The 26,238-nt window shown below is 48.4% G+C and overlaps 1 protein-coding gene across 1 annotated transcript in view; it reads left to right on the plus strand.

Moving 5' to 3' along the window:
• The first annotated feature begins 779 nt into the window (after positions 1–779).
• Slc6a11 (solute carrier family 6 member 11) overlaps positions 780–26,238 on the plus strand; it is a 117,869-nt gene continuing 92,410 nt past the window's right edge. Inside the window, exons 1-4 of the mRNA XM_034512059.2 lie at positions 780–1,038; positions 4,522–4,656; positions 4,778–4,918; positions 9,328–9,418. Coding sequence (XP_034367950.1) covers positions 795–1,038; positions 4,522–4,656; positions 4,778–4,918; positions 9,328–9,418 — 611 coding nt within the window. The 5' untranslated portion in view covers positions 780–794. The remainder of the gene's footprint in view (positions 1,039–4,521; positions 4,657–4,777; positions 4,919–9,327; positions 9,419–26,238) is intronic.

The raw sequence follows: 26,238 nt of genomic DNA on the forward strand, positions 1-26,238 counted from the left end.
GATGGGTGGGGGCACACCCTCATAGAAGTAACAGGAAGGGAGATGGGATAAGGGGTTTCTGGGGTAGGGGGAATGGGGAAAGGGGGTAACATCTGAAATGTCAATTAATAAAATATCCATCTCTCCTGCCATCCTGAGGTAAGCCTTCGCTGCCCCTGTGACATACTGAGGCTGTGGGTGAAATGAGACCTCCAGGGTAGAGGGTACCGGGCACAGGGTTAGGGTTAAAGCCCAGCTACCGTCACCTGGGAGCTTCAAAAGGACTTCCATCTCATGCCCCGGCCGTACTCTCACCAGTCTCCTGCAATTGAACGCTACCTACACAGCTGTTCGCCCTTCAAAAGTTAGAGCTGCTCATCTACCTCTGAGTAGAAATGGGAAACCTGAGGCCCAAGATTTGAAAGGTCACAGAGAGGGGGTAGAAGTTCAGGTGTCGCACTCATAGCCCACTTGGGCCTGGATAGAGGACTCTGCTGTTACCTGCACTCAGAAGCCAGTGAGTCAGGCTGCAGGGCAAAGCCTGTTCGGCCAGGGGCGCGCAAGGTCAAGGTGTTAAGGGAGGCTCTGGCCACACCAGGTCAAGTCACCGGGACTTGCAGCCCCTCTTCCACCCCGGGGTTCAGGCAGGCAGGAGGTGGCCTGGGCACCGCGTCCCTGTCCCGTGAGGTCCGGCCCGGGCGGCTCCCTCGGCTCCACCCCCGGCTCCCCCGCCCGCCGCTCGAGCCTCTCAAAAGCCCGGGCGCCCGGGGCGGCGGCGCAGAGCCGGGGCCGGCGCACGAGGCGGCAGGGCGGCCATGACTGCGGAGCAAGCGCTGCCCCTGGGCAACGGGAAGGCGGCCGAGGAGGCGCGGGGGTCCGAGGCGCTGGGCGGTGGCGGCGGCGGGGGCGCGGCGGGGACGCGCGAGGCGCGCGACAAGGCTGTCCACGAGCGCGGCCACTGGAACAACAAGGTGGAGTTCGTGTTAAGCGTAGCGGGAGAGATCATCGGGCTGGGCAACGTGTGGCGCTTCCCCTACCTGTGCTACAAGAACGGAGGAGGTGAGCGCAGAGGGGATGGCAGAGATGCGAGGCGACACATGGGGTGGGGTGACACCTCTTGCGCAGGGGCCCCGATCCCCCTTCCCAGTCGCCAGGAGCAGAGGGACTGCACGGGGCCCACCTGTTTCTCTGCGCCTGCGTGCACAGAGCCGCTTCGCACCTGCCACCTGCCACCTGCCATTGGGCCCAGAGCAGCGTCTGTCACCTGCGTGAGAGACAGACCTGGTCCAGGAGCTCTGCTTTCAGGCAACTCTGCTTTCAGGCTGGCATTTTGGGCAGAAACCTGTTATTTAGTCTCGGAGGCTCTCCGTCAGTACAGGAAAAGACTGATCTGAGCTGTCTTTTAGAGAGGTCACCGAAGTGCCAGGAGTAGGGGCCCAGTGTTAGGCATGTCTTGTAATTTTTAAAATTGCCTCACAGTCAGTCACCTCGGAAGGCAGTGCTTTTATGGATCTCAAAGATGATGGGACTAAGCGTCTGAGAAGCTCTCCGTTTTACTACTGCTGAGGGTGAGATTCAGACTCCAAAGGCTTACGGTGCAGGGTTGAGCTGACCCCTGGGGAGAACTTTTGGACAGGCTTTGCTGCACGCTCCTCTCTGTAGTGTTTTAAATGTGCTCTTCAGGCCCTTTCTAGGGAAAGTATTTTAGGCCTCTCTGGAGGAAAAACTGGCACCAAGCAGTTTCTTTTACTGGGCTCAGACTCACCCACAACAACTGCAACCACACTGATGTGTGTGAGACGGGGAAGACCAGCATCCCTTCCAACGACAGCATCACAGTGCCATTGGGAAGAACTGAAGCTGTGGTCCCCAGCTCTCCCAGCTTAGTGGTACCCAGGTCCCCCCATCCCTCCCCCAAACCCCCACACCCCTCCTATCACAGTAGGATGGCAGAGTAGCAAGGGGTCCCATTGAAACCTGTGGTGGCACAGTTCCTCTTAGAAAAGGCCTATGTTGGCATTACCCCTCCTCCCTGCGTTACCCCCCCCCCCATCTTCAAGAAAAAAATCCTCAAACCCTAAAAAGGTGACAGAGAAGTTGGTTGGCAGGGACAGTGCAAGGCTTCCTGTACAAACAGCTGAGGGGCCTGCGAACCACACTGCCCTTTCTTTGGGGACATTCACCCTGAAGGCACAGGCTGCTCCAGGCCTGCCTTGCACTGGTAATGAAGTAGCCAGTGGTGTCCGTGGCTTGGCAAGGGGAGACAGCTGGCTGCAGACTTGGAGACCCAAAATGCACCCTGTGCCCTCAGGCAGGCCCTGCCTCACTGTGCAGATGGAGCCTTTAGAAGCTCCTGTGTGTTCTTAGGAAATGCTGTATGTACCTTTAGGGTAGTTTGGGGCAGAAACTACTTTAATATCTTCATACAATCTAGGCAAGGTTGGGCCTAAACAAGAAGCATTCTGCAAAGTAGAAAATGGAGATAAACCGGGCTAGTCAGAAACCCTGTTACAAATTGTTTCTAAGGCTGTAGTGCGTAAAGTTGAGACGTGACTCATTGTTGGTTGTTTGCTCTTTGGTTTGCCAAAAGCCTCCATCGGTGCAGACACTCCAGTTTGGTCGAGTTAGTTATTTTAAGAATGACAGTACTAGCTTTGTGAGTATACAGGCCAGCTGGCTTCCCCCCAGTGTCATCTGTTGGGTTCGCAGAGGCTCACAGGTGAATTACAAGCTCTTAAGAGAACCACTTCAGCTTTTTAATCAAATAGATTTGGAATCAGGCCTTGGACGCCACTTACCCTGTCATATAAGTTTCTGCCTTCAATCTAGCTGGACTGTGGTTTCCTCTAAAAATAACGTGTCCACAGGCCAGACTAGTAGATTCTCACAATAATTGAAAGTATCTCATTCACAGGGTAGAAATCTTAAATTAGTTCCTTGCCCAGAAAAGATTTAAGACCCTTTCAAAGCCTAGCAGATAGGCCCACACTATCAGGATTGAATCAAGGTTGTTGCTGTTAATCTGGTGGTTAAAGAGGCTTCATTTAGCAAAAGCAATTTCAGGTAAAGCCTCCCTTTGTAACCTCAGATGGAGGATACTATGTTTTTATGCTTTGTTATTAGATGAGAGAAAGAAAATGAGGGATTTGGGTGGGGGCATCCCCATCTGTGCCTAGGAGCAAGGCTAACTTTGTTTCATTTATTTTGTAGAAAGGCCCGAGCCAGTGGGAATTGTGTTTAGGGCAGTCCTTACCCAGGCTTACCCTAAGTCAGCTTTGAAGGGGAATTCTTGCTACAAATTTCTTGGGGCTCAGATCCATACCTCAGTCATATGAGCAGGGACATTTAACCCTTACAAGCCTGGTGCTTCTCATTGTATGATTCTCTAAAAAGTTTTCTTCTTCTTCTTCTTCTTCTTCTTCTTCTTCTTCTTCTTCTTCTTCTTCTTCTTCTTCTTCTTCTTCTTCTTCTTCTTCTTCTTCTCCTTCTCCTTCTCCTTCTCCTTCTCCTTCTCCTTCTCCTTCTCCTTCTCCTTCTCCTTCTCCTTCTCCTTCTCCTTCTCCTTCTCCTTCTCCTTCTCCTTCTCCTTCTCCTGCTCTTCTTCTCCTTCTCCTTCTCCTTCTCCTTCTCCTTCTCCTTCTCCTTCTCCTTCTCCTCCTCCTCCTCCTCCTCCTCCTCCTCCTCCTCCTCCTCCTCCTCCTCCTCCTCCTCCTTCTTCTTCCTCTTCTTCTTCTTCATAAGAAAACCCTTTTTGGGGGATTCTACAAGAAAATAATGAGGGGTTGTCTCCCTCAACTCACCCCCTTGAGGTTAGTTTGGGGTTGAGAAGGGAGCAACACGGGATGGGGACCTGCTTCATCTGTGTGGAGGGTGGAATGGGGGCTGGAGAGATGGCTCAGCTGCTAAGTGCTTTCTCTTCAGGCATGAAGGTTGGGTTTGAATCCTCAGCAACCCACACAAAAAGCCACGTGTGGTAGTACACACCTGCCACTCTAGCACCAGGGAGGTGGAGACAGGAGGGTACCTGGAGCTCCCTGGCCAGCCAGTCTTGCTGAATCAGTGAGCCCCAGGTTCACTGTGAGACCTGTACCAGCCATGGGGTCAAGGTTCCTGAGGAAGACATTTATCTCTGGTCTCTATATACATGTGCATAAACATGTACACATACACTCACAGAAAGTAAATCTCGTGCGCGCACGCACACACACACATACAAGGAATTAATCAACAAAACACTTTTTTCCCCAAACATTCTTATTTTAGTCATGCGGCCATCCCAGGAAAAGGTCAATGGCATTAATTATTAAAACTCATTTTACAGCTGGAGAAGTTGAGGCCCAGAGATGGGGGGAGAATTACTTAAGGTAAAAGGTGGTAGAGGGCACAAACCCCCTTCCCATATTTTCTGGCCTTTCCAGTCAAATTGGAATTCCAACTGGGAGAGAACCGTGTGCTGCCCTGGGGTAGATGCCCACGGAATAGGACTGGTGCTGGTGGAGAAAAGCGGGGCAGTTTCCATATCACCCCTCTGCACCCCCACAGGGGCATTCCTGATTCCTTATGTGGTGTTTTTCATCTGCTGTGGAATCCCTGTCTTCTTCTTGGAAACGGCTCTGGGGCAGTTCACGAGCGAGGGCGGCATCACGTGCTGGAGGAGAGTCTGTCCTTTGTTTGAAGGTAAGTTTTGATCTCATGAGCAAAGCAAAGTTTACCTCACTGATGCCGAGTTGCCAGGAGCCGCCAAAGGCTGTTTCAAAGGGCAGAGACCCCAGCTGCTCTTTTCCGTTTCTCCTCACAGGCATTGGCTATGCAACACAGGTGATTGAGGCACACCTCAATGTCTACTACATCATCATCTTGGCCTGGGCCATCTTCTACCTAAGCAATTGCTTCACCACCGAGCTCCCCTGGGCTACCTGTGGGCACGAGTGGAACACAGGTATGGTCTCCAGGCTGGGCCTCTCCTGGTCCTGTGGAGGGATCTGGGGTTGGTGGTGCACCCTGAGTTCAGTTTCCTGGGAGTGGCCTCTGGAACAATGGTCACTTGACCACAGTCTATTCAGCAGTTAGAGGTAAGGCTGAGCCCTGGGGACAGTTAAGTTATAACCAAGTGTGGGACTGCAATTTGAGGATCAGGCATCCTCTAGTTTTGCCTCACTGAGTGGTTCATCTTCCATACTAAGATGGAGGTGGTAAACTAAGGGCAGTAAAGATGATTGCATCTATGGTAATGAGCACAAACTCAAAAATGCATTTGGTTGCCAGAATTCGAAACTCAGAAGACATTGTGTGGCAATCCCAATCTCCAGCTTCTCTCGTTTAAAATATTTATTTATTCTTATTATATGTGTGTGAGTGTTTGCTTGTATGTGACCATATTCATGCAGTACCTATGGAGGCCAGAAGGGGGTGTTGTATCCACTGGGACCAGAGTTACAGATGATTATGAAGCACCGTATGGGTGCTGGGAATTGAACCCAGGTCCTCTGGATGAGCAGTCAGTGCTGCTAAATGCTAAATGAGCCAACTCTTCAACCTCTGGCTCCTCCCTACTTGACAGCAATAGCCACAACCATGAGTGGGAAGCAGCAAACGCTTACAGATGACACAGTTGACAGTACCACACCCAAGTTACTTGGTTTGCTCTACTTGTTCAAACCAGCTAAATGTTTAAAGGCAGCAACATCCCCTATATATACATACACACACATGCACAGTGGAAAGTCTTGTAGGTCATCTTTGACTTAAACACAATCTGTCATTCTATCAGGACTTCTTTGGCAATCTAGAGAAGGAGAATACCGGTCCCACCCCTTTCTGAGATTTCTGTGCTCATATCAGGCATCACCAATAGATTGTAGCACTCTTTCTTTCTGAGACAAGCTTTGGCCTCTGAGCCCTTCTCAGAGGTGCTGCCTTTTGACTGGAATTGGCACACATACTTTGACCTATCCGTCTATGTTAGCATCTTTGGTTAATTGTGTCTGGGAGGGGCCTATGACCCTGAGAACTGATATATAGCGAGCCTGGGTACTGCACTGGTCACTGAGAGACGCCACAGCCATGTTAGGTCTAGAAAGCACAGCAGTCTAGTTTCTAGGTCTCTGTGTCTTTGCCTCACCTGCCCACCAGTTACTTCTGTGACAGCTGTTGTTAACTGTCTTCAGGCCCAGGGTTCAGTCAGCCTTCCTTTGGCAAGGGACCTCATAGAGATGTTTATCAAACTAAAATTCAGGGTTGCATTCTTGGACTCCTGATCATTAGTGTGTTAAGGAAACCAAAAACCTATATATGCCCCAAATCTCCACCACAGCCACTGCCACTGAGGGCTCTTGGGAGATTCTGTGGCTCGAATCTGTTTTTATAATTTACAATTTCTCAAGATTTAATTTTAAAATCATGTGTTGACAAGACATATGTGGCTTAGTAGCCCAACAATTGCTTAGCATGCATAAGACCCTGGGTTCCATCCCCAGCATTGAAAAAGGATGGAAGGAAGAAAGGGTGGGTGGACGAATGGACAGACAGACATGTTGGAATGAGCTGAGGCTGAGGCACGCTGTAAGGGAGAAGGCTTTGCAGAAGCATGAGCTGGGCAAATATGGGGGAATGTGCAGGGTGCTTTCACAGACCCTGCTTCTCTGCTGTTGGTCTGCTTCTCTACTAGAAAGCAGTTCATTATCACCACATGGAATTGTTCTGCACGTTGTGGGAGGGTGTGGTTTTGTTTAACCTTGTGTTAGTTTCCCAGTTGAGTTGGTATTTCATTTACAAGTTAATTAATTAATTAATCTTTAAGATTGAGTTTCATGTAGCCCAAGATGGACCTAGAGTTCCTGATCCTCTTGCCTCCACTGTCCAAGTTCTGGGATTAAAGGTGTGCACAGGGCAGCTTTAACTTGTGTTATGCTTGATCTTAGATCAAAGGCTAAGAAGCAGTTGGTTTGCTATAATTTTAATTTCTTATCGGTGAGAATACTCACACAGGTTTATAACCATGGTTTATTTTTATATAATCAATTTTAATGCAAATGACAGATCAATTTTGAAAATCTGAAGGAGTGTGTGTGTCTACCTTCCTCTCTGTCTGCCTGTCTGCCTGTCTGCCTGTCTGCCTGTCTGCCTGTCTGCCTGTCTGCCTGTCTGCCTGTCTGCCTGTCTGCCTGTCTGCCTGTCTGCCTGTCTGCCTGTCTGCCTGTCTGCCTGTCTGCCTGTCTGCCTGTCTGCCTGTCTGCCTGTCTGCCTGTCTGCCTGTCTGCCTGTCTGCCTGTCTGCCTGTCTGCCTGTCTGCCTGTCTGCCTGTCTGCCTGTCTGCCTGTCTGCCTGTCTGCCTGTCTGCCTGTCTGCCTGTCTGCCTGTCTGCCTGTCTGCCTGTCTGCCTGTCTGCCTGTCTGCCTGTCTGCCTGTCTGCCTGTCTGCCTGTCTGCCTGTCTGCCTGTCTGCCTGCCTGCCTGCCTGCCTGCCTGTCTGCCTGCCTGCCTGCCTGCCTGTCTGCCTGCCTGCCTGCCTGCCTGTCTGCCTGTCTGCCTGTCTCCCCGTCTCTCTGTCTGTCTCTCTGTCTTCTCCCTGTCTCCTCCCTGCCTGCCTGCCTGCCTGCCTGTCTGCCTGCCTGTCTGCCTGCCTGTCTGCCTGTCTGCCTGCCTACCTGCCTGTCTGCCCGTCTGCCCGTCTGCCCGTCTGCCTGTCTGCCTGTCTGCCTGTCTCCCTGTCTCCCTGTCTCCCTGTCTCCCTGTCTCCCTGTCTCCCTGTCTCCCTGTCTGTCTCCCTGTTTGCCTGTCTGTCTCCCTGTTTGCCTGTCTCTCTGCCTGCATGCCTGCCTGTCTGGCTTGTTTTATTCTGCTAGGGTTTAAATTGTTAGCATTGAGACATGGACTTGCTCTGTGGCCCAGGCTGGCATCATCTGTCCTTCAGCATCGACTTCCCAAGTGTTGGGACTTCAGGTGTGACCACCACACCTAGCAGAGTTTCTTTTTCCTCATAGGAAAAATACTAAGCAGCACCATTTTAGAGTCTGATAAAAGCCAAGGACACCATCAAGGCAGAAACAGGCCAGGGTATATCCAGTCAGTTTGCTGACAAAGTTGGGTTCTAGACTCCAGCACAGACTCTCTGGGCACCCAGACCCACCTGCTTTCAGCATGAGACAGCACTAGCCAAGAGGAATGAGAATGACACAGACAGCCGGGCCATTTATCCCCTGTGGAGCACAGACCTTCCTGGGTTGTGATCCCCTTTCTACAGAGCCCATGACATCATCACTTGCTATGCCTAATATGCTCCTGCCTGAACAGCAGGTGCAACTGGGGGGGTTCATCTGAGCGAGAAGGCACTGGCAGATATAGCAGCACCTACTCCTCACTGGAGTTGACTGAATGTCTGGGTCCTAAGGCAGCTGATGTAGGAGGCTGTGCTCCAGGGAGCCTGCAGCCCAGAGGCTCATGCAGCTATGTCTGCAGGTACAAGGTCCATGGTGGCTGACAGGTTCCAAATCGATGGCAGCCAGCAATAGAACCCTGGATGGAGTTATTCTTGTTTCTGTCTTTAGCAGACTGTAGGCTTTACAGAGGAGGGGAGGGTGTACATGGGGCCTCAGCTATTCTTTATCCTTGGATTCTTTCTTTTCACAGTCAGGAAAGTTAGAAGGTAATTCCTTGGAAGTTCTTGGGGTTCTCACTTAGTTAGAATCCAGGAGAGGGAGGTCAGAGAAGGCTTCCTGGGGAAGAAGGCAGCTCAGGATTGCTCTGGGACACTAGGATGCTTCTGCTGCAGAGTCCCTTGGTCATCAAGTTTTTGATCAGAGTTTGTTCAATAACCAACTTTTTTTTTTTTTGACTCATTGGAGTGAGGGAGGGAATAAGAGACCATAGGTCTCTTCTGTGTGTGCTCCTGCTGGTTCACCCAGACCTCAGCTCTTCACGAGGCAATTCCAGTAGTCACCTCATGCTATGTGAATGGGAATCCCAGCTCCATCAGAGCCCCTGGGAATGTCTGTTCTATCCTGTTCTTTCCCATGAGGACACTGGGCACCAGAGACCAATGCCATGGGTGGGGCTAAGCAAAGAAAGAGTAGAAGATGGTGCTGGTGTGTGTGTGGGGGGGGCGGTGAGGTCAGGAGGTGCATGCAATGAGATTCTAGATGACAACAGAGTGAGGATTTGCTCCCACCACATTCCCCTCCTGTTAGAACCAGAGCAGGCCACCAGGGAAGCTGTTGTCAAAGTGTGGATTCTCCTGTGTACTCTGACCCGTTTGCCAACATCATCTGGCTGTGTCATCAGCTCTGTGTGCTCCCTGGGTTCAGCCCCATGAAGGTTAATTTCCTGTGTGTTTTTTCTTGTTCCCATTCAGAGAAATGTGTGGAGTTCCAGAAGCTGAACTTCAGCAACTACAGTCATGTGTCCCTGCAGAATGCCACCTCCCCGGTCATGGAGTTCTGGGAGTAAGTGAAGGGTCAGCTGGCCTTGCCTCATCCCTGCCTTCCCATCTCCTCCCACCTCCACCCCACTCCTGGAAAAGCCTAGGCTCAATTCCCTCCACTCCAAGCTTCTTGGCTTCTATGGCCATCAGACTGCTGTAGAAGCATGTGTGTGGGTTTTTCTTGGGAGTCCCATAGGAGCAGCTGAGAGGAATGCATTCTGGTTCTTTGAAAACATGTCAGCATGCCTGCTTACTAGGGCGGGAAGTGCTTGGTAAAAAGACAGTTTAAAAATTCATTCTGAACAGCGGAGAAGGCAGAGCGTGCTTGCCTTGCCGTAAGCAAAGCCGGGAGTATATTTAGCCTTAGAAAGTAGAAGTCTGGGGGGGGGACGGACGGAAGTGAGGGCTAGCTTGCTCTCAGTACCTGAAGTGTATGAATGTTTCCAAGTGTATTTAAGAAGGATGTGAGATCAGAAGGACCCAGAAAGTTGTGAGCATCCCTTATCCTAGAAGCTAGCATGGTTTTATCAGAGTTCTAAACACTGTCATCCTCACAGGACTGAGGAATACAGTTGTGTGTAAACTGCACACTAGATATAACCTGGGAGAGCATCATTCTGAGGTGCCTTATGAAGTGTGCTCCGGAAAAGTGTACGATGCACAACCTGCAGAAGGTATACAGTGGCTCTGACTCCTATCGTAGGAGAGTCCCTCATTGCAGGTATAGATAGGTGGTTTTTGTAAGCGTTGGAGGCTAGACCAAATGTTCCTTGAGCTTTCTCAGTCTGCAGGGATCTGACATCATTGATGAAGTCTCTCCTACTTTGTGGCTAATTATAGTAACATGTGAGGATGAATGGTGGGTTTCTGAGTGATTTTAATTGGTTTTCCAGATACCATATCTTTCCTTTGTTCTAGAAGTCTGGCTGAATTTAGATCTCCTGTCTGTCTTTATATTTATTTCTTCTGTTTATGTATGTGCCCGGAGTAGAACATTGTCTTATATATTGTAAACCTTTCCAGGACTAGTATCCAATCCCTACATTCTCTTTTTACTATGTTTCTTTTTCTCAGTTGTGGTTTTCAGCTGAGTCTATATTGATACAAAGATCCTGACTTCTGCATTCCTACCCCCTTCTAGGGTTGCACTCCCTGAATGGTTACTTTGTATTTACAAGACTTCTTGGTAGGGTTAGACTATGATCCATCCCCACGCATGGTTGAGCTAATTGAGCTTTCTTGACTGTTTCTAGCCTGTAAACCCATCTTAGTTTGTTATATGCTACTGTGACAAAATACCTAGGGCTGGGTGACTTATAAAGAACTGAAGTTTGTTTCCTATACTTGTACAGTTTGGAAAGTCCAGGGTGGAGAGACTGGTGCCTGGCAAGAGCCGGCTCTGGCAATAGAAGAGCAAGGGGTCTAAATTCAGCTTTTTCTTAGGAAATCCCTGTTGGTCCCATGGTAACTATTCAAATCAGTTCCCATAAGCTACTTTTCAACGCTGTTGCATTTGGATCTCACTCTCCAACTCATACTGTAATGGGGGCACATTGAAACCATGGGCAAAGGTGTAACTGCTGGGTTGTGGGGCACACATGGCATCTATTTTATCAGACAATAAAGAGATTGCTCTAATATGCATCCTGAATGTCAGCTTGAAAGAATTCCTGCTGCTTTGCTTCCTTCCTTCTTTCCTTCTTTTCTTCCTTCCTTCCTTCTTTCCTTTCTTCCTTCCTTCTTTTGGGAGGGGAATTTTATTTTGTGTGGAGGTACTTTGCTTGTTTATATGTCTGCACACCACATGCATGCAGTACCTGCAGAAGCCAGAAGAGGGTGTTAAATCCTCTGAAGCTGGAGTTGCAGATCATTGTAAGCGGCCATGTGGGTGCTGGCAATCAAACTCAGGTGTCTCCAAGAGCAACAGTTAGGCCCTCTCTCCAGCCTCAAGTGAACACTCCACTTTCTGTGCAGCACTTTATCTGAGCAAGGGGTTTCTGTTTGTTTCATGTTGTTTTCTCCAGACAGGGTCTTGCTGTGTAACTCTGGTTGGTCTGGAACTTGCTGCATAGATAACACTTTCAGCAATCGCCCTGTCTCTGCCTCCCAGGTACTTGTATTGAGGGCCTTTGCCACCCACACTCCAGCCAGATTTTATTTCTCCCAGGTAATGAGTGTGAAATGGTATTTTACTATTTTAAACGCGCATTTTCCTGACTGCCAGCAAGGTGAGCATCTTTTTGTGATTTTGATGCATCTGGAGAAAGACAAAGCCTCCTGTATTTCTCTGGGTTGTGTTTTCTTACTGACAAACATCCTTTATACTTTTTTTTTCTAATACAATTTTCTTCTCTGTAGGATCTTTTCTGAGTGCGCGGCTTTTTCTTCTTAAGCTGTACAGAATTTTCCATTTTACTGACGCTGTTCAGCAGTTTCTCCTTTGTGGCTGGTACAGTTGGCCTCTTATTTAGGATGGTATTCCTCCCCAGTTGTATGAACAGTTTCTGTCTCTTCTCCTAAGAGCATTAAAGTTTCGATTTTCTCACATGTAGGATCACCACGTGTATGTGATGTAAGGTAGAAATGTAGCTTTTGTTTTTATGTGAAGATTGGATTTCTCCAGCAGCTGTTACCCATCTGCCCCCACCCATCCTTCATCTTGGCAGATTTGCAGTGTCTTCATCTAGACATCTAGGCTTTCCTAAAAGCACAGGTCTGTTTTGGCATTCTTTGCCTATCTAGTTGATCTTTTTGTCTTTATTGATGTCACCCTGTGCTGCTGTTATGACCCTTGACCTAGTCTTGTTTGTTCATTTCCAAAATGATCTTTCTGTTCCAAACACATTGCAGAATCAGCCTATTTAACTTAAGCAGCAAGAAATAAGTGAAGACAACTTTATGGAGATTTGGGGTGGAAGTCTGTGGACCTGTTGGCTTAATTTGAAGAAAGTCATCTCTCTTGGATTGAACTTTCAGTTCGTGAACATGGTTCAGTGGGCTCTTCATTTATTTTGGGCCTTTTAGATGTCTTCAAGTGTGACCTTGGAGCAGTTAGCATCCAAACGAATGGCATTTACCTAGTCAGTCACAGTCTCAAAGGAACCTCGGATACTTATGCACTAAGGAGGAGGTTTCGGTTCTGGGTGGGACAACAAAGTTTTTTTCCAACCACACTGGGTTGGGGTTCCCTTGAGAAATGTACAGGAGCTTATTTCGGCCACAAAAGGTTAAAGGTATATACATACATACATACATACATACATACATACATACACACACACACATACACATATATCAAGAAGACAAGACATGATATCTTTATATGGCACCATGTGTTCTCCCTACAGACCAACCATTCACTCTTTTTGTAACTTACTTGTGAATCTTGTGGGTCTTAAATTCTTTTAAATTGTATTGTTCTTCACTTTAAGCGGTTATATGCATGCAACAGTACACTGTGAAGGTCAGAGGACAACGTTGAGAATTGGCTGTCTCTTTCTACCATGTGGGTCTTGGAGACTGAACTCATGTCTCCTGGGTTGATGGAGGGGGGCCTTTACCCATGGAGCTGCCTTGTCAGCACAAGTCGCTGTATGTGCAATGTCTTTGCCCACAGCCTGTGCTTTCTGCCAGGCTTGGAAAGGCTCTCAGTGAGTACTGATAGGATGCATAGATGGAGGAGGAGGGCAGGCAGGTGGTACAGTAGCAAACCCTACACGAGAAGGGGCAAGGAGGCCCTGGTGGGAGCCCACTCTTCATGAGTTTCCCATTCATCAGCATCCATCACTCCCAGCATTGCTGTACCATGTCCTTGCTACACATCAGAATGCCAGCCTTTTCCAGCCGCCTGCTCACTGCAGATAAATGAGCATGGGGAGCATCATCTCTTCAGTGTCTGTGTTATTATATACAGGGTGCTGATTGCTTTGTACCCCCGGTGCCTTTTATCAGACCCTAACAATTCATCTTCTCAGAAGAGGCCTTGAAGCACAGAGACCATGTGAGGGTTCACATCATCCTGTGAAACTCTGAGAAAAGTCAAGACATTGGAGGAGCATGGCTGTGCCGTTTGTTGGGACCACCATGTATCTTTGATCAATCCAAGTTTGCAATCATCTGATATTCACTGGAATCATTTAGACTCACCTCTCCACAGTGTGCCCTGGACACCATGAACATTTCCTCCAGCCCCATGTTTGAGAATGCTTTGCTAGGACATGGCTCTTTCTTGCTTTGAGCTGATAGTTGATCCTGGGACTCTGGGAAGAACTTTCTAGTTTTCCACCTCACAGTCCTTGGATACCGGGTCAGTTTCCCCAGAGCTGTCCCACCACCCTGCTTTCTGGCCTCTTTCTTGTATAGCCTGTTCATTTTCCCCACTTGTTCTCAAGTCCCTGTCATCTACACCAGGGCTACCATGCTTGGTCAAAGCACAGGCTTTGGCTGCCTGCTGGTTCATTCGTTCTACAAATGCCTGCCTCTTGCTATAAGTAAGAAAGACACTGTGTTTGAGGGAGGCGGAGATGACAAATGCCAATCTCTAATACACAAGTGAACCATAACATCCATGACAAGTAGCTGCTTCCCTGCCTGCAACTGGTCTGGCTTCATATTGCTGAGAGCACCCAGCCCAACCCACACCAAACCCATTTAAAAATTTCATTTTCTTTTTCAGAATGTATCTTAAATGACTCACTCGGCCAAGAAGACGAGCCAGACCTTGCATCTGTCCTGGTTCTGACTCTGGCAGGGGCTTGTAGGGTGGGACAGCTTGTCTTTCTAATGTCACATTTCAAGATCAGGCCATGGTGGTTTCCCTTAGTTACCATTATGCATCAAGCCCATGTGCTTATCTGCATATGTCTGCATTTCTAAATCTTGAGCCTGCATCCTCTGGCGAGACAGAGCCGACAACATTAGATGGGCCGTGTGTTCGCTTTTCTTTCTCAATCTCCTCATTCTCCCTGTCCCAGAGTTTCGTGAGCAACCAGACTCATGATGCATACAATTACCACTCTGCACAGGGCCCACGTGAGGAACATGTCCTAGCATTTACTGTATGCTGGGCTGCAGCTAGGCTCAGAGGGAATTTCACCTCTGTTTTATAATTCAGAACCCAGCCTTGTCTGTCTGGATTATCTTTACTGCAGGTTTGTGTGTTTCTTTTGTATTTTTAAAAGCTGAACAGACATCTTAATTCATCATCTTTGGATAGAAATCAGGGCTCAGAGGAACAAACCTGTTCTTACTGTGAGACTGGGCATCTCTCTTGTTGCCTTTGCTCCTCCTTATTTTATTCTTCCTCCTGCTCTTCCTTCCACCTCCTCCCTCCTTCTTCACCATCCTCATCCTTCCTCCCTCTCCCTCCTTCCTCCCTTCTCCCCTTTCCTCCCTCCTCCCTTTTTCTCCCTCCTCCCTTTTTCTCTCTCCTCCCTTTTCTTCCTTCTCATTCCTCCTCCTCTTTACTGGACTCCCTCCCCTCCCCCTATTTTCTTTCTGCCTCCTTTCTTCCTCTTCATTCTTCCCCCCACTCCATTCCTTCCCCCATTATCTTCCTCCTCCTCTTCCTTTCCTCCTCTGGTTGCTAGCTTTCATTGTGGCCCATACGTGCCCTGGCCTGTACCAAGGTCACCCTTCTGGCTTGTTGCCCTCCCCTTGCCTGTGTCTGTTTCTGTGTTTTCACTGAGTCTTAATTCAGATGTCAGCACCCTCCTGGGTGGCACAATGGGATGATGCCAACTCCTTCAGCTTTCTCTCGGCATAGCTGTCTCCTGAAATCCTGTGTCTGTGAACTGGCTCGTTCCCCTTCTTCTTCGATGTAGTTTAAGCTCCATGCTAGCTCAGCCTGTGTTCTTTGTTCGCTGTTGCTTGCCAGCACATTTGAGGTGCTTTGAAAACATTGTCAAAAGTCCATGAATGGGATGGTGAGTGAATGGATGCATGCGTGCTGCATAGCCCCTTCTGTTTCAGCTGGAAGTTGGAAGTGGGTAATTCCACCAGTCAATGCTGGAGGCGATGGTGCCTCCCTACACTGTGCTGTGTGGACAGACCTGCTGCACAGGTGGAACATTTGTGAGCAGCTCTTCTGCCTATGAAACGGGGACTTGTGCTAGTCAATGTCCCTTGATGTGACAAAGCACCCCAGGTAAAGAGCTTCAGGGAGGAGAAGGGTCTGTGTTTGCTCCTGGTTTCACAAGTCTCAGTCTTTGCTCACTTGGTCCTGTCTGAGTCCATGGTGGCAGAGTGCACTACGGTGGGAGCAAGTGACAGAAGAGGGGGCTCACCTTAGGGTAGCTGGGAAGTGGACAGAGATTGGAAGGGGACTAGGTTCCAGTGTCAGCCACTCGCATATATGTCTCTGTGTTCTAACCTCCTCCTAGGCTTGCCCTCCTAAGGGTCCCATGGCCTCCCCATTACTAGACATTAAGCCCTCATGGGACATCTAAGATTCAAACCATCAGGCATTTTATGCCTGTTCTCTGTCTTACTGGCCTATCTGGGTAGCTGTGAGGAGACTTGAGGAACATGGGGCCCTGCATGGGCTGTAAGCAAACACACAGGTTAGTTCCTGCTTATTGAGTATCCTAGTTAGAGTTACTGTTGCTCTGATGAAACACTATGATCAAAAGCATGTTGTATTTGACTTATACTTCTACATCATAGTTCGTTATTGAAGGATGTCAGGACAGGAACTCAAACAGGGCAGGAACCTAGAAGAAAGAGCTGGTGCAGAGGCCCTGGAGGGGTGCTGGTCACTGGCTTGTTCATTATGACCTTTTCAGACTGCTTTCTCATAGCACCTAGGACTACCAGCCTCAAGCTGGCACCATCCAGAGTGGACCAGACCCTCCCCCATCAGTCATTAATTGAAAATGCCCCACAGGCTTGCCTGCAGCCTTATCTTATAGAGACATTTTCTCGACTGTGGTCCCTATCTCAAATACCTAGTGCACCGAGCCACAATGTTCCTTCTGCTTACCTCTGCTGAGGCAGTGTAGTGGCTGGGGCTGAGCTGTCATGGCCTGTGCAGCCAGCCTGTGACCTGAAGAAGCCTTTCATACCCCTGCTTCAGGGACAGAAGGACCCCATACTATTTCTCCAGGTCAGACCTGAACACTCTGGTACATATGCTTCCTGACCCTGTTCCACGCTAACCCATCTCCCTGCATGTGGCTGCAGTATAGATCTCAGGGGTAGGTGCTGTGGCCCGGCTGGAATCTCTTTCTTTTTCCATGAAGGCTGTGGCCCTGGGCAACTTGGGTGGCCTCTGGAAGCCTGCGTGTGCTCCTCTGAACATAGCTGAATATTATTGAACATTAGCGTCAAATGAGACAGTATTTATAGAACACCTGGCACGTGGTACATGCTCAACAAACAGTTTTAACCTTGTCCAAACTCCTCCTGGGTGTGCTTGCAACGTCTCCAGAGATGTGAGAAACAGTGGAGGAATCCAGGAAGTGAGAGGGACTAGACTTCCTGAGGTACTTGACAAAAAACTGAGATGCTTGCACAGAGCCAAGAAAAGGAAGATTGCCTATTCAGCTTGTGGGACAGGCTTCATAAAGGTGCTTGGCTGACCCAAGCTGGGCTTTAAAGGATGAGTCGAAGTCCAGATGGTTGATTGTGGAGCTAGGAGAAGGGACTAACACAGAGGAGGTCACAGACACTGAGGTCACACAGAGCTTGTGGGCTTCAGTTGCAGTGCTAGAGTGTGCATGGAGGGAGGCTGAAGGTAGCAGGACAGTGCATCTGTTCGCTTACAGTACTTACCCCCTTACCTGTGGTCAGCTGATCAAAAATGTCAAGTGGAAAATTCTAGAAACAAATCAATTGGTGTCCCTGTGTTTTAAATTTCACTGTTTGAAGTACTAAGGTGAAATCTTGTACTTCTTTGGATAAGATGTCATTTGTCCTCCATTGAGGGGGAGGGAGAGAGAGTGGAAGCAGGGAGGGGGAGGGAGAAAGAGGTGGAGGGAGGGAGAGAGGAGGGGAGAGGGAAGACCAGGAAAAGGGGAGAGCTGGGAAAGAGGGAGAAGGGAGAGGGAGAGAGAGATAACACAGGCCAGGGGTTGCTGGAGATTTCTTCCTCCCTCAATAACGTTCTACCCTCTCTCTCTCTCTCTCTCTCTCTCTCTCTCTCTCTCTCTCTCTCTCTTTCTCTCTCTCTGGTATATTCATGCTGTTTATGCTGCCTGCCAGTCACTCATAGCATCTTGGTCAGGTGCTGTGGCATCAAGCTGCTTGTGTTCAGGTGACACATATTCTTTAGTAACAGCCCAAGAATACAAGAATAATACCAGGATTTCAGATATGCCAGTCAGTAAATGCTTTAAGGAAAATTTAATTTCCCCTCTCTCTTTTTCCCCACCTCCATCCTTTTCTCCCTCCCCTTTCCCTATCCTCCCAATCCCCTATGTGTTCTCGTGTGTGTGTGTATGTGTGTGTGTGTGTGTGTTGGGAACAGTTTTTCTCTTTAGCTTAGGATGGCCTCAGATTTCTTATCTGTTGGAATCTGTTGAATTTCAAGTTGACTTGGAATTCACAGCCTTCCAGCTTCAGCCTCCCAAGGGTGAAATATGCACTCGGGTGGCTGAGACCTTTACAGTTTCCTTGCATTTCCTTTGCAGTTCTTTCTTTGCAATGTACTTTAGTGAACATTTAGATGTATAGGGAGAGTGTGGCACATATAAAGGACTCATTGTGTAGTGTCAGGCAGCCACTGGGGCTCTTGAAACTTCTGTTCTCTGGTTAGGAGGGAGCTGAGCGCTTGCCCTATGCCCGGTGTCATGGAGGGCCTGAGGTGCATTATAAACAAACCATTAAGAGAGTGCCTGTAAGTCAAGGTCCATCCTCTAAGGAAAGCACCAGCAGGCTAACAGACTTGAGAAGGTCGGGGTCAGGAGGGCTTCTTTGAGGGGATGTTATTTGAAAGGGACCCAAGAGAGTGGAGTGATAGCCTTATATGTCAGGGACAAGTTCTGAGGCCAGAGGAGCAGTGCAGGCTGTGACCCCACTGTGGAGGACATGTGTGCCTTCTGAGACTCCCATGCAAGGTGGACATTTCCTGATAGATACTTGAGAGAGAACCCATCTTAGACAGCTTTCTGTTGCTATAATAAAGAGCAGGACTAAAATCAACCTGAGGAGGAAAGGGTGTATTCAGATTCCCTGCAATCGTAGTCCATCACTGAGAAGGTCAGGGCAGGTACTCAAGCAGGAAGAGAGTCCAGAACTATGGAGGAGTGTAGCTGGCTTGTTCTTGTGGCTTGTTCAGCCTGCTTCTTCCTACAACCCAGGACCATCCACCCACCCAGAGTGAGCTGGGCCCTTCTACACTAATTGTTAATCAAGAGAACACTTCCTTAGACTTGCCTACAGCCAGTCTGATGGCACATTTGTTCCTATTGTAGTTTTCTCAGATGACTCCAGCTTGTATCAAGTTGACGCAATACTTACCCAGCACAGGCCCTAAGGGTGTCTGGACCTAGTACCTTTATGAATGGTTGGAAGTGATTCTGTGGACTGTCCTGAAAGAGTCCCTGTGACTCTGGGAATAGGACAGAGCTCTGCCTTGCATCCTGGGTGTGCTCGGTGTGGCCTGGGTGCAGGAAGCCAGTTTCTTCCCAGGCAGAGGGAAACTGGGACACGACTGCCCTCAACTGTTGGAAAAACACGGGTGGAAGCAGTCTTGGGGGGGGGGTTCACTCTGCTCAGCTGTGCTGCTCCCTTACAGAGCTGTGCCCCGACTTATGAAGACTCCACCAATGCTTCCTCTTGCTATAAGCTATCTTCCGACCTCACATCACATCTTGGGTGTGCCTTTCTCAATAGAGACTCATGGGAGGCTCCAAATTGGCCAGGACTCAAGGTTTGTTTCTTTTATTTGATAGTAACAAGGAGACAGGTCTCACAGGTACCAGCTTTTGGGATGCATATAAGCTTTGTCTCGTTTCTGAAAACTCTTTCTGGGGTGTGACCACACAAGTTATGTGTAGTCCAAGCATGCCCGTGGAAACACCATTCATGATGCTGAGAGAGAGAGAGAGAGAGAGAGAGAGAGAGAGAGAGAGAGAGAACAAGACCACCTGTGAGATGTGCCATGAGTGAAATTATGCAACAGCTATAAAAAAAAAAATGAACAAGGTAGGAAATGTGTTGCGCAGAGGTGAAGGAGGGGTGAAGTGTGGAGAGAGACATATGCAGGCTGAGGTGCTGGCATCTGAAATGCTTCCCCTCTTCTTTGGCCTCTGGAGTCCCTGTATAACCATATTGAATGAGGATGGGATCAGAGTCTCAACAGGAAATTGCTCATTATGAAGTTATACTTAGTACACACAACCTAAAGGCCATTGTTCCTGGGTGCTGGAATTTCAGCTGCAACTTGTACTGGGGAATGTTTGTGTTCAGAAAGTTTCTTATGGGCCTGGAGAGATGGCTCAGTGCGTACAATGCTTAGGACCTCAGCTCCGGGGCACATAAAAGATGGAGGAGGGAGCATGCCAGCCTACCTGTAATCTTAACACTTGGGAAGCTAAGACAGGAGATCCCTGAGCAAGCAGGGTAGCTCAGTTGGTGAGCTCTGGGTTTAGCCAGAGACCCTGCCTTTGTAATTAAAATAGATAAATGATCAAGGAAGGCACCTGATATCACCTATGACCTCCACATACATGCAAGCACACATTCATGAGTATTTGCACACACATGAGAATTACAAATACACAGGGGCTTATGTATACAAACACGTACGTACGTACATCCTACACACATACACCAACACACACACATGGAGGGGAGAGAATTTAAGATTTTAAGCATTTCAGATTTCAAGTTTTCAGATGAGAGGGTACACTACCTGGATTTATGGATGCTTGAAGACACACACACCCCTTAACCCCACAGACATGTCTGGGCAGGAACATGAGATGTCATTTATCCCCAGCAGTAGAACATGGGGAAAGGGAAAGTAGATAGTAACAGAGCTGTGCTTCTCTGGTCGGTGCTCTGTACTTGAGCTTTCAAGTTACAACTAGCAGAGTTGTCCTAATAAAAGCAGGACTCACCTCATCCGTGAGTGAGTGTCAATCTTGACGGCTCTCTTAGCTTGTGTGACAGCCCCACTTAGAGCTCTAGCCTCATCCTGTTATCTTTACTTGTTGGCTTATTCTTGTTAATATTAACTCATTTAATCCTGCAGTTATCCCTAAGAGGTGGGCAGAAGATGGATCTCCATCTTCCCTTTAACCAACACAAGGACCTGAACCCCAAAGCCAGTCCATCGTTCACTCCTACCCCTGAGCACCTGGTCTCTGCTGCTACAGGCTGTGCATATGCAGAGGACCTCATCTACATGAGGGTTCTGCTTGTCATTGTCCCCTCATTGAGGCACTGGGGTCCCTTGACTTGAACACAGCTAAGAAGAACAGGGAAGGGGTCAAGACATTTGCCAACACAAACCACAATGGTCCTTTGTTGTCCCAGCAGGGTTGTCACCTCTTTATTCTAACTGTTAAATATTTAAAGGGTTGCATCACTGGCAAATGGAGTTTTAGCAACTAAAATGTAGTATATTCTATGTTTCTATAGTAGACTGTAAGTCATGTATTACCCCCTGGCCCCTAAGAAATCACACCACTAACAATTCACTCTCTTCCTGTCCCTGGGATCCTGTGCTGCCGAAACTGGAAGATTCTTGCCAAAAAGCTACTGTTCCATTTTCCTCATACCCAATAAAACCTCCCTGGTGGTCCCTACAAGCTCCAAGTGGAGCCAGCCCTCCGTTTTACTGCCAATGGCACTTGAGAAGTAGAGACGGCCCAAGAGGGACCTTATCTGCTCTCGTGTACCACATGAAGCCATCTGTCTTAAGCCATCCCCACGAGGGTTGTCTCCTGGCCAAGAGCCCCATCTCAGGAAGGACCACTTTGTGTTCTGACATGGTCTGAGCCCCTCACTGAAAGCCCCACTGAGGGTCAGGCATTGTTTCCATGGACAGTTGTGAAAAGCTGTTCAATGCCATGATGTAATGTGGGAAGACAGAGACTTGGGCCTTGTAGGGCTAGCTAGCATCAAGAAATTAGCCAGGAAGGTACTGGCAATTCTAACTGACACATTACGCTGTATAATGGGAAGGAGCCAATTGTGCATAGGTCCCCTTTTGAATCCTGATGGCTATGGTAAGGAAAGAGGGGTCACTTTCAGATACTCCCTACTGTGTACCCTGCCGTTACACAGCTGCAAAGGCTTGTTCCTTCCATGCACCTGTGCAGACAATGGGTTGCAAGGCTTGCTATCTGCCCTGCACGTCATGGGGGATCTGGAGGTCAGAGGTTAAGGGGCTTGTTAAGGTACCTCTCAGGGTGAGCCAGAGCTGTGGTCAACAGCTCTGATCCCCACCTACATCCTCCTTTGATTGCTCACTCTTTTCTCCTGCCCTGAAACAATGTCAGCTTTCCTCTGTATCTCAGGTACAGCATCCACTGTCACATGCTTCCCACAGAGTTCCAATAGCATCCCTCTGCCAACAACCTTGTGCTCACAGCCCTGCCCTGGAAGATTGTCACTAGATAGGGTATGTTCCTAAAAGGAAAAAGGAAGGGAAGGGAGGTTGGAGAAAACTTACAGAAGGCTCCAGCGTCTGCACTGAGTGAAGGCATCTGGTCTTTGTGGTTTGTCCTTTAAGAAGATCGTTTAGAAAGTGGCTTGAGCCTTGTTTTAGAAAAAGTACTTCCTGTTGGGCTGGGCCAGATGTTAAATGTGAGACTGGTCCTGTCTGCTACCTCTTGGGAGGATGGGGGTTTGTGAATCGATGCTGGCTCCAACATGCTCTCCGTGGTCCTTTCACTGGTGGCAGGAAGTATCAGTGAATAAATGATTTTAATTCAGGGACAGGAGCAGAGAGGTTTGGAAATGGCTGCTGCTTCATGATCTCAGATTGTTTTTCACAGAGTTATAAGGGCATATTACACGGTCCAGATTTGCATGCGCACGTGCATGGACACACACACACACACACACACACACACACACACACACACACACCTCTGTTCCCCTGTGCTCTATCATCTTCTCACTGAGTGGGCAGATGAACGACATCCCGGATAGAGATGGATCCTCAAGCCTGGGGCAACCCAAGGCTCCTTCATTGACCTAGAGGAAGTAATTCAGATTCTCAGACTCTTTCTATAGCGTGATGTCTGGCTTCATGACTCTTTCACTTACAGTGTTCAGCTTCATAGGGTGTAAAAATGGTGAACACTCATAAACTGGGCTTTGATTTGGGGATTGGGGTTTGTTCCTCCATTAAAGACACGTGATCTATCCCATCTCTACATTGTGCAAGGGCAGGCAGCTACAGCTTGTAGTCAGCCCGCAGTCACAGGGATAAATGGCCAGCACTCACAGTGTGCTGTGTACTGCAGCTCCAGGATGCTGAGTTCACTGTGTCCAGCCCTTCCTTCCATCTGGGTGTTTCCGACTGCCAGGGGGTTTATCAGGTGCAGCCCATTGCCCATGGAACAGTTTCTAAGCCTTATTTTGAGCTGTAGTGGGTGGATAGGATGTGATCTCTTGTCCGTTGGTCCATCTGCTCCTGTCACTCCTGCAGCCTTCCCCCACCCACACTCACTTTCTGTTTAGATCTCAAAGGTATGAGGGAACAGGACAGTGGTGGCCTCTGGCAGACCCTATTCTTCACTGCCATTGCCTGTGTGTCCCTTGATTACTATCTGGCTGCTACAACTGTGACTCTCCGCCAGCCTCTATCTGTGTAAAGCCTTGTCACCATGGATTTGTTACAGGGCCTTAGTGTCCCTGGGCTTACAGAGCAATTATGGGGACGGATGTGGCTTAGACAGTGCCTCCGAGCTCCCTGAATCCTACAGAAGAGGTAGGAAGGCGGGATGCTGGTGCTAGACAAACAACTTGAGGTCCTATGGATGAGAACAGATTGCACTGTGAAGCTTCAGCGAGTCGCCAGCAGCTCTGCAGCCCTCTGCTTCTCCTGGCTGTACTTGTCTCTGGCCTGTCGAACTCTGTTCACTCATCCCACAGAGGAGCAAGCTTTGGGCGCCAGTCTCTGTGCCCTTGCTGTCTCAAATGTGCATACTTCTAGACTCGCTGTCTCGTCTTCTTTCTCCCACCCCTCTGGTCACACCATACAGCTGTAGAGGGTGGGAGAGACGAGGTGTTGAACTGACATATGGGAGACTAGAGTTCAAAGCCAGGCTGTGCCACCCATCAGTTTTGTGATCGTGGGCAAATGAATTAGTTGCCATTCTACTGCTATTGTAAACCAACCCTGAGCAAGGCCACTTATAGATGGAAGGGTTCACTGGGGATTCTGATTCCAGAGGGTAGGAGTCTTCAGCAACTGGCCTGGTGACTGGAGCTAGAAGCTGAGAGCTTACTTACCTCTTGAACCATAAGCAGGAAGTAGAAAGCATACCATGAGTGGAGTGGGTTTTTAAAACCTCAAAGCACACCCCCAGTGATGTCATTCCTTCAAAGAGGTTACCTCCCCAAATAGTGCCACCAACTGGGGACCAAGTGTTTAAATACAGGAATCTGAGGGCAGAATTCTCATTCGAATCAGCAAGTTAAATGTGTACAGCCCGCATTTCCTCTGAACACCAAACGACAAGCCTAAGTGTCCGGGTTCCTGTCTGTGTCAAGCACAGTGTGGAATTGCAGTGGCCCCTTATTCTTGTGCTCCAAATCAAAGTTCTGAAAGCCATGGAAATTTAAACCTACATATTTCTACATATACACACCTGTGGTAATGGCTAATTGATAAATTTCAAACAGTGGTTAGCAGTAATAACTAATAGTAACATCTAAGAATACCACCATGACAAAGTCACCAAACCCCCAATTCTTGCACCTTATTCTTATTAAGTGGTTCTTATTAAGTAAATTAAGGGAAGCTTCTAAGGTGGGTAGCATATAGACTGTGGAAACTTTGGTCAAAGGGGCAGCTCATGTCTTGGACAGGATGTAGTGGCACAGTGAGAGGGTTCGTCATGCCACTCAGAATGATGTACCATTTAAGACTTAGAAATTGTTTATTTCTGAGATCTCCCATTTAATATTACCAGAATGGCAGACCCTCAGTAACTGAAATTGGGGACAATCATGTACCTTGGAAAGCAGAAACAGGCTGGGTGGGCACTTCCTTCTGAACGGCTGTTTAGTTGATTTATCGAGGTACAAGTTACCTATACGATGAGACCATTTTAAGCATACAGCTCAACTGTCTTGTATAAACTTACAGCGGGCAGCATCACAACACAGGTTTAGACCACACCCATCTCCCAAATTATCTGCTACTGTCTGTCATGTGTCTCCTCCCACCTCTAAGCCACTTCTCATCTGCTCTGACTCCATGGACTTGCCTCATCTAGACAGAGTATATAAATGGAACTGGGTCTTTGGTAATTGGCTTCTTCCATGTAATGGAGTCAAGGGTCATCCCTGAAACGACAGCTTGAGTCTGTGCAGGAGGGGTGTCCCTGGTTTACTCTGCTTAGTGCCAGAAGTGTTTCAGACCTTGGATTCTCTCCTAGCTTTTGAGGTACTTACACCAAGTTTAAACACAGAATCATTTATGTTTTATATATAGCTCATACAGCGGGGTGAAGGTAACTTTATATAGTACTCCCAGTGTGTCTGGATTTTACCGTGAGCTAGAGTTTTCTACTTATGATGTCAAATGACCACATAAAAGGTTTCTGCTTTGGGAGCACTTGGGTTTGGGGTTGGGAACCCTCACCTACACTTCATCCCTTTGTTTTAAGTAATACAATCTATGTCCTATGGACACTGCACATCCTATTGGCATTTATAACTGATGGATGTCTGAGTGGCTTCTCCTTTGAGCTGTGAGGACTGAATGCTGTCCAGGGCGTTCATGTGTAGGTTTGGGGTTGAACCTGTGTTTGCTATTTCTGGGGTAATACTTACTCAGGAGTGGAATTGATACTTAAATTTTGGTTCTTACTATGTGTGTGTGGGGGGGGCACGAGTGCAGGCCTGCATCATGTGTGAAAGTATGGTCATGTATGTATAAAGGTCAAAGAACAGCTTTCACAGGTCGGTTCTCTCCAGAGATTGAAGTCACATGGCAAGCGCTCTTACCTGCCGAATCACCTTATCAGCCCGAGATGTTAGGGTTTTTTTGTGTCTAACTTTTACAAATGTTCGAAGCTGCTCCCCAGGGCTTCCGATCTTTGCTACATCTTTACAATGTATGACACTCTATTGTTTCTAGTGCTGTTTGTTAGTTTCCGCCTTTTGCCTTGGAACCATCCTCCTAGTGACTCGGGAGTGGGTGTTACTGTGGTTTTGCTCCACATCTTCCTGAAGGGCTTCTGTAGACACAGTTATGGAGTGCTAGGTCAGAGAGCTATTGGGGTGTTTATTTCCGGCCTTCTAAGAGAATTCCTAGGGAAGTCTGCAGCGGGCAGTGTTTTCCTGAATGAGGTTCCACTGTGGGCTGAGAACTCAGTGCCTTGAAGAAGTCATAGGGGTCAGCAAATTACTGGCCAAATCCTTGTTTCTGTAAATAAAGTTTTATTGGAAGAGAGCCCCACTCTCTCATTTGCAGATTGCTTCTGGCTGATCTCACATTGCAGGGGCAGAGCTGGTGTCTGGGATGGAGATGGATGCCTTGCAATGACTCAAGCATTTGCTCTCCACAGTGTAGCTTGCATAGCTTAAGCCTCAGAGATCCTGGCACATAGTGAGGTGTCTGCACTGTGTGGATGACCCTGCTGTGGGGACTGGTGGCCTATACAGTCTGAACTGGAGTGTGCAGGGTGGGTAAAACTTTGTCAGCTTGGGGGGAAT

The sequence above is a fragment of the Arvicanthis niloticus genome, chromosome 9 (assembly GCF_011762505.2).
Source record: "Arvicanthis niloticus isolate mArvNil1 chromosome 9, mArvNil1.pat.X, whole genome shotgun sequence".
NCBI lineage: Eukaryota > Metazoa > Chordata > Mammalia > Rodentia > Muridae > Arvicanthis > Arvicanthis niloticus.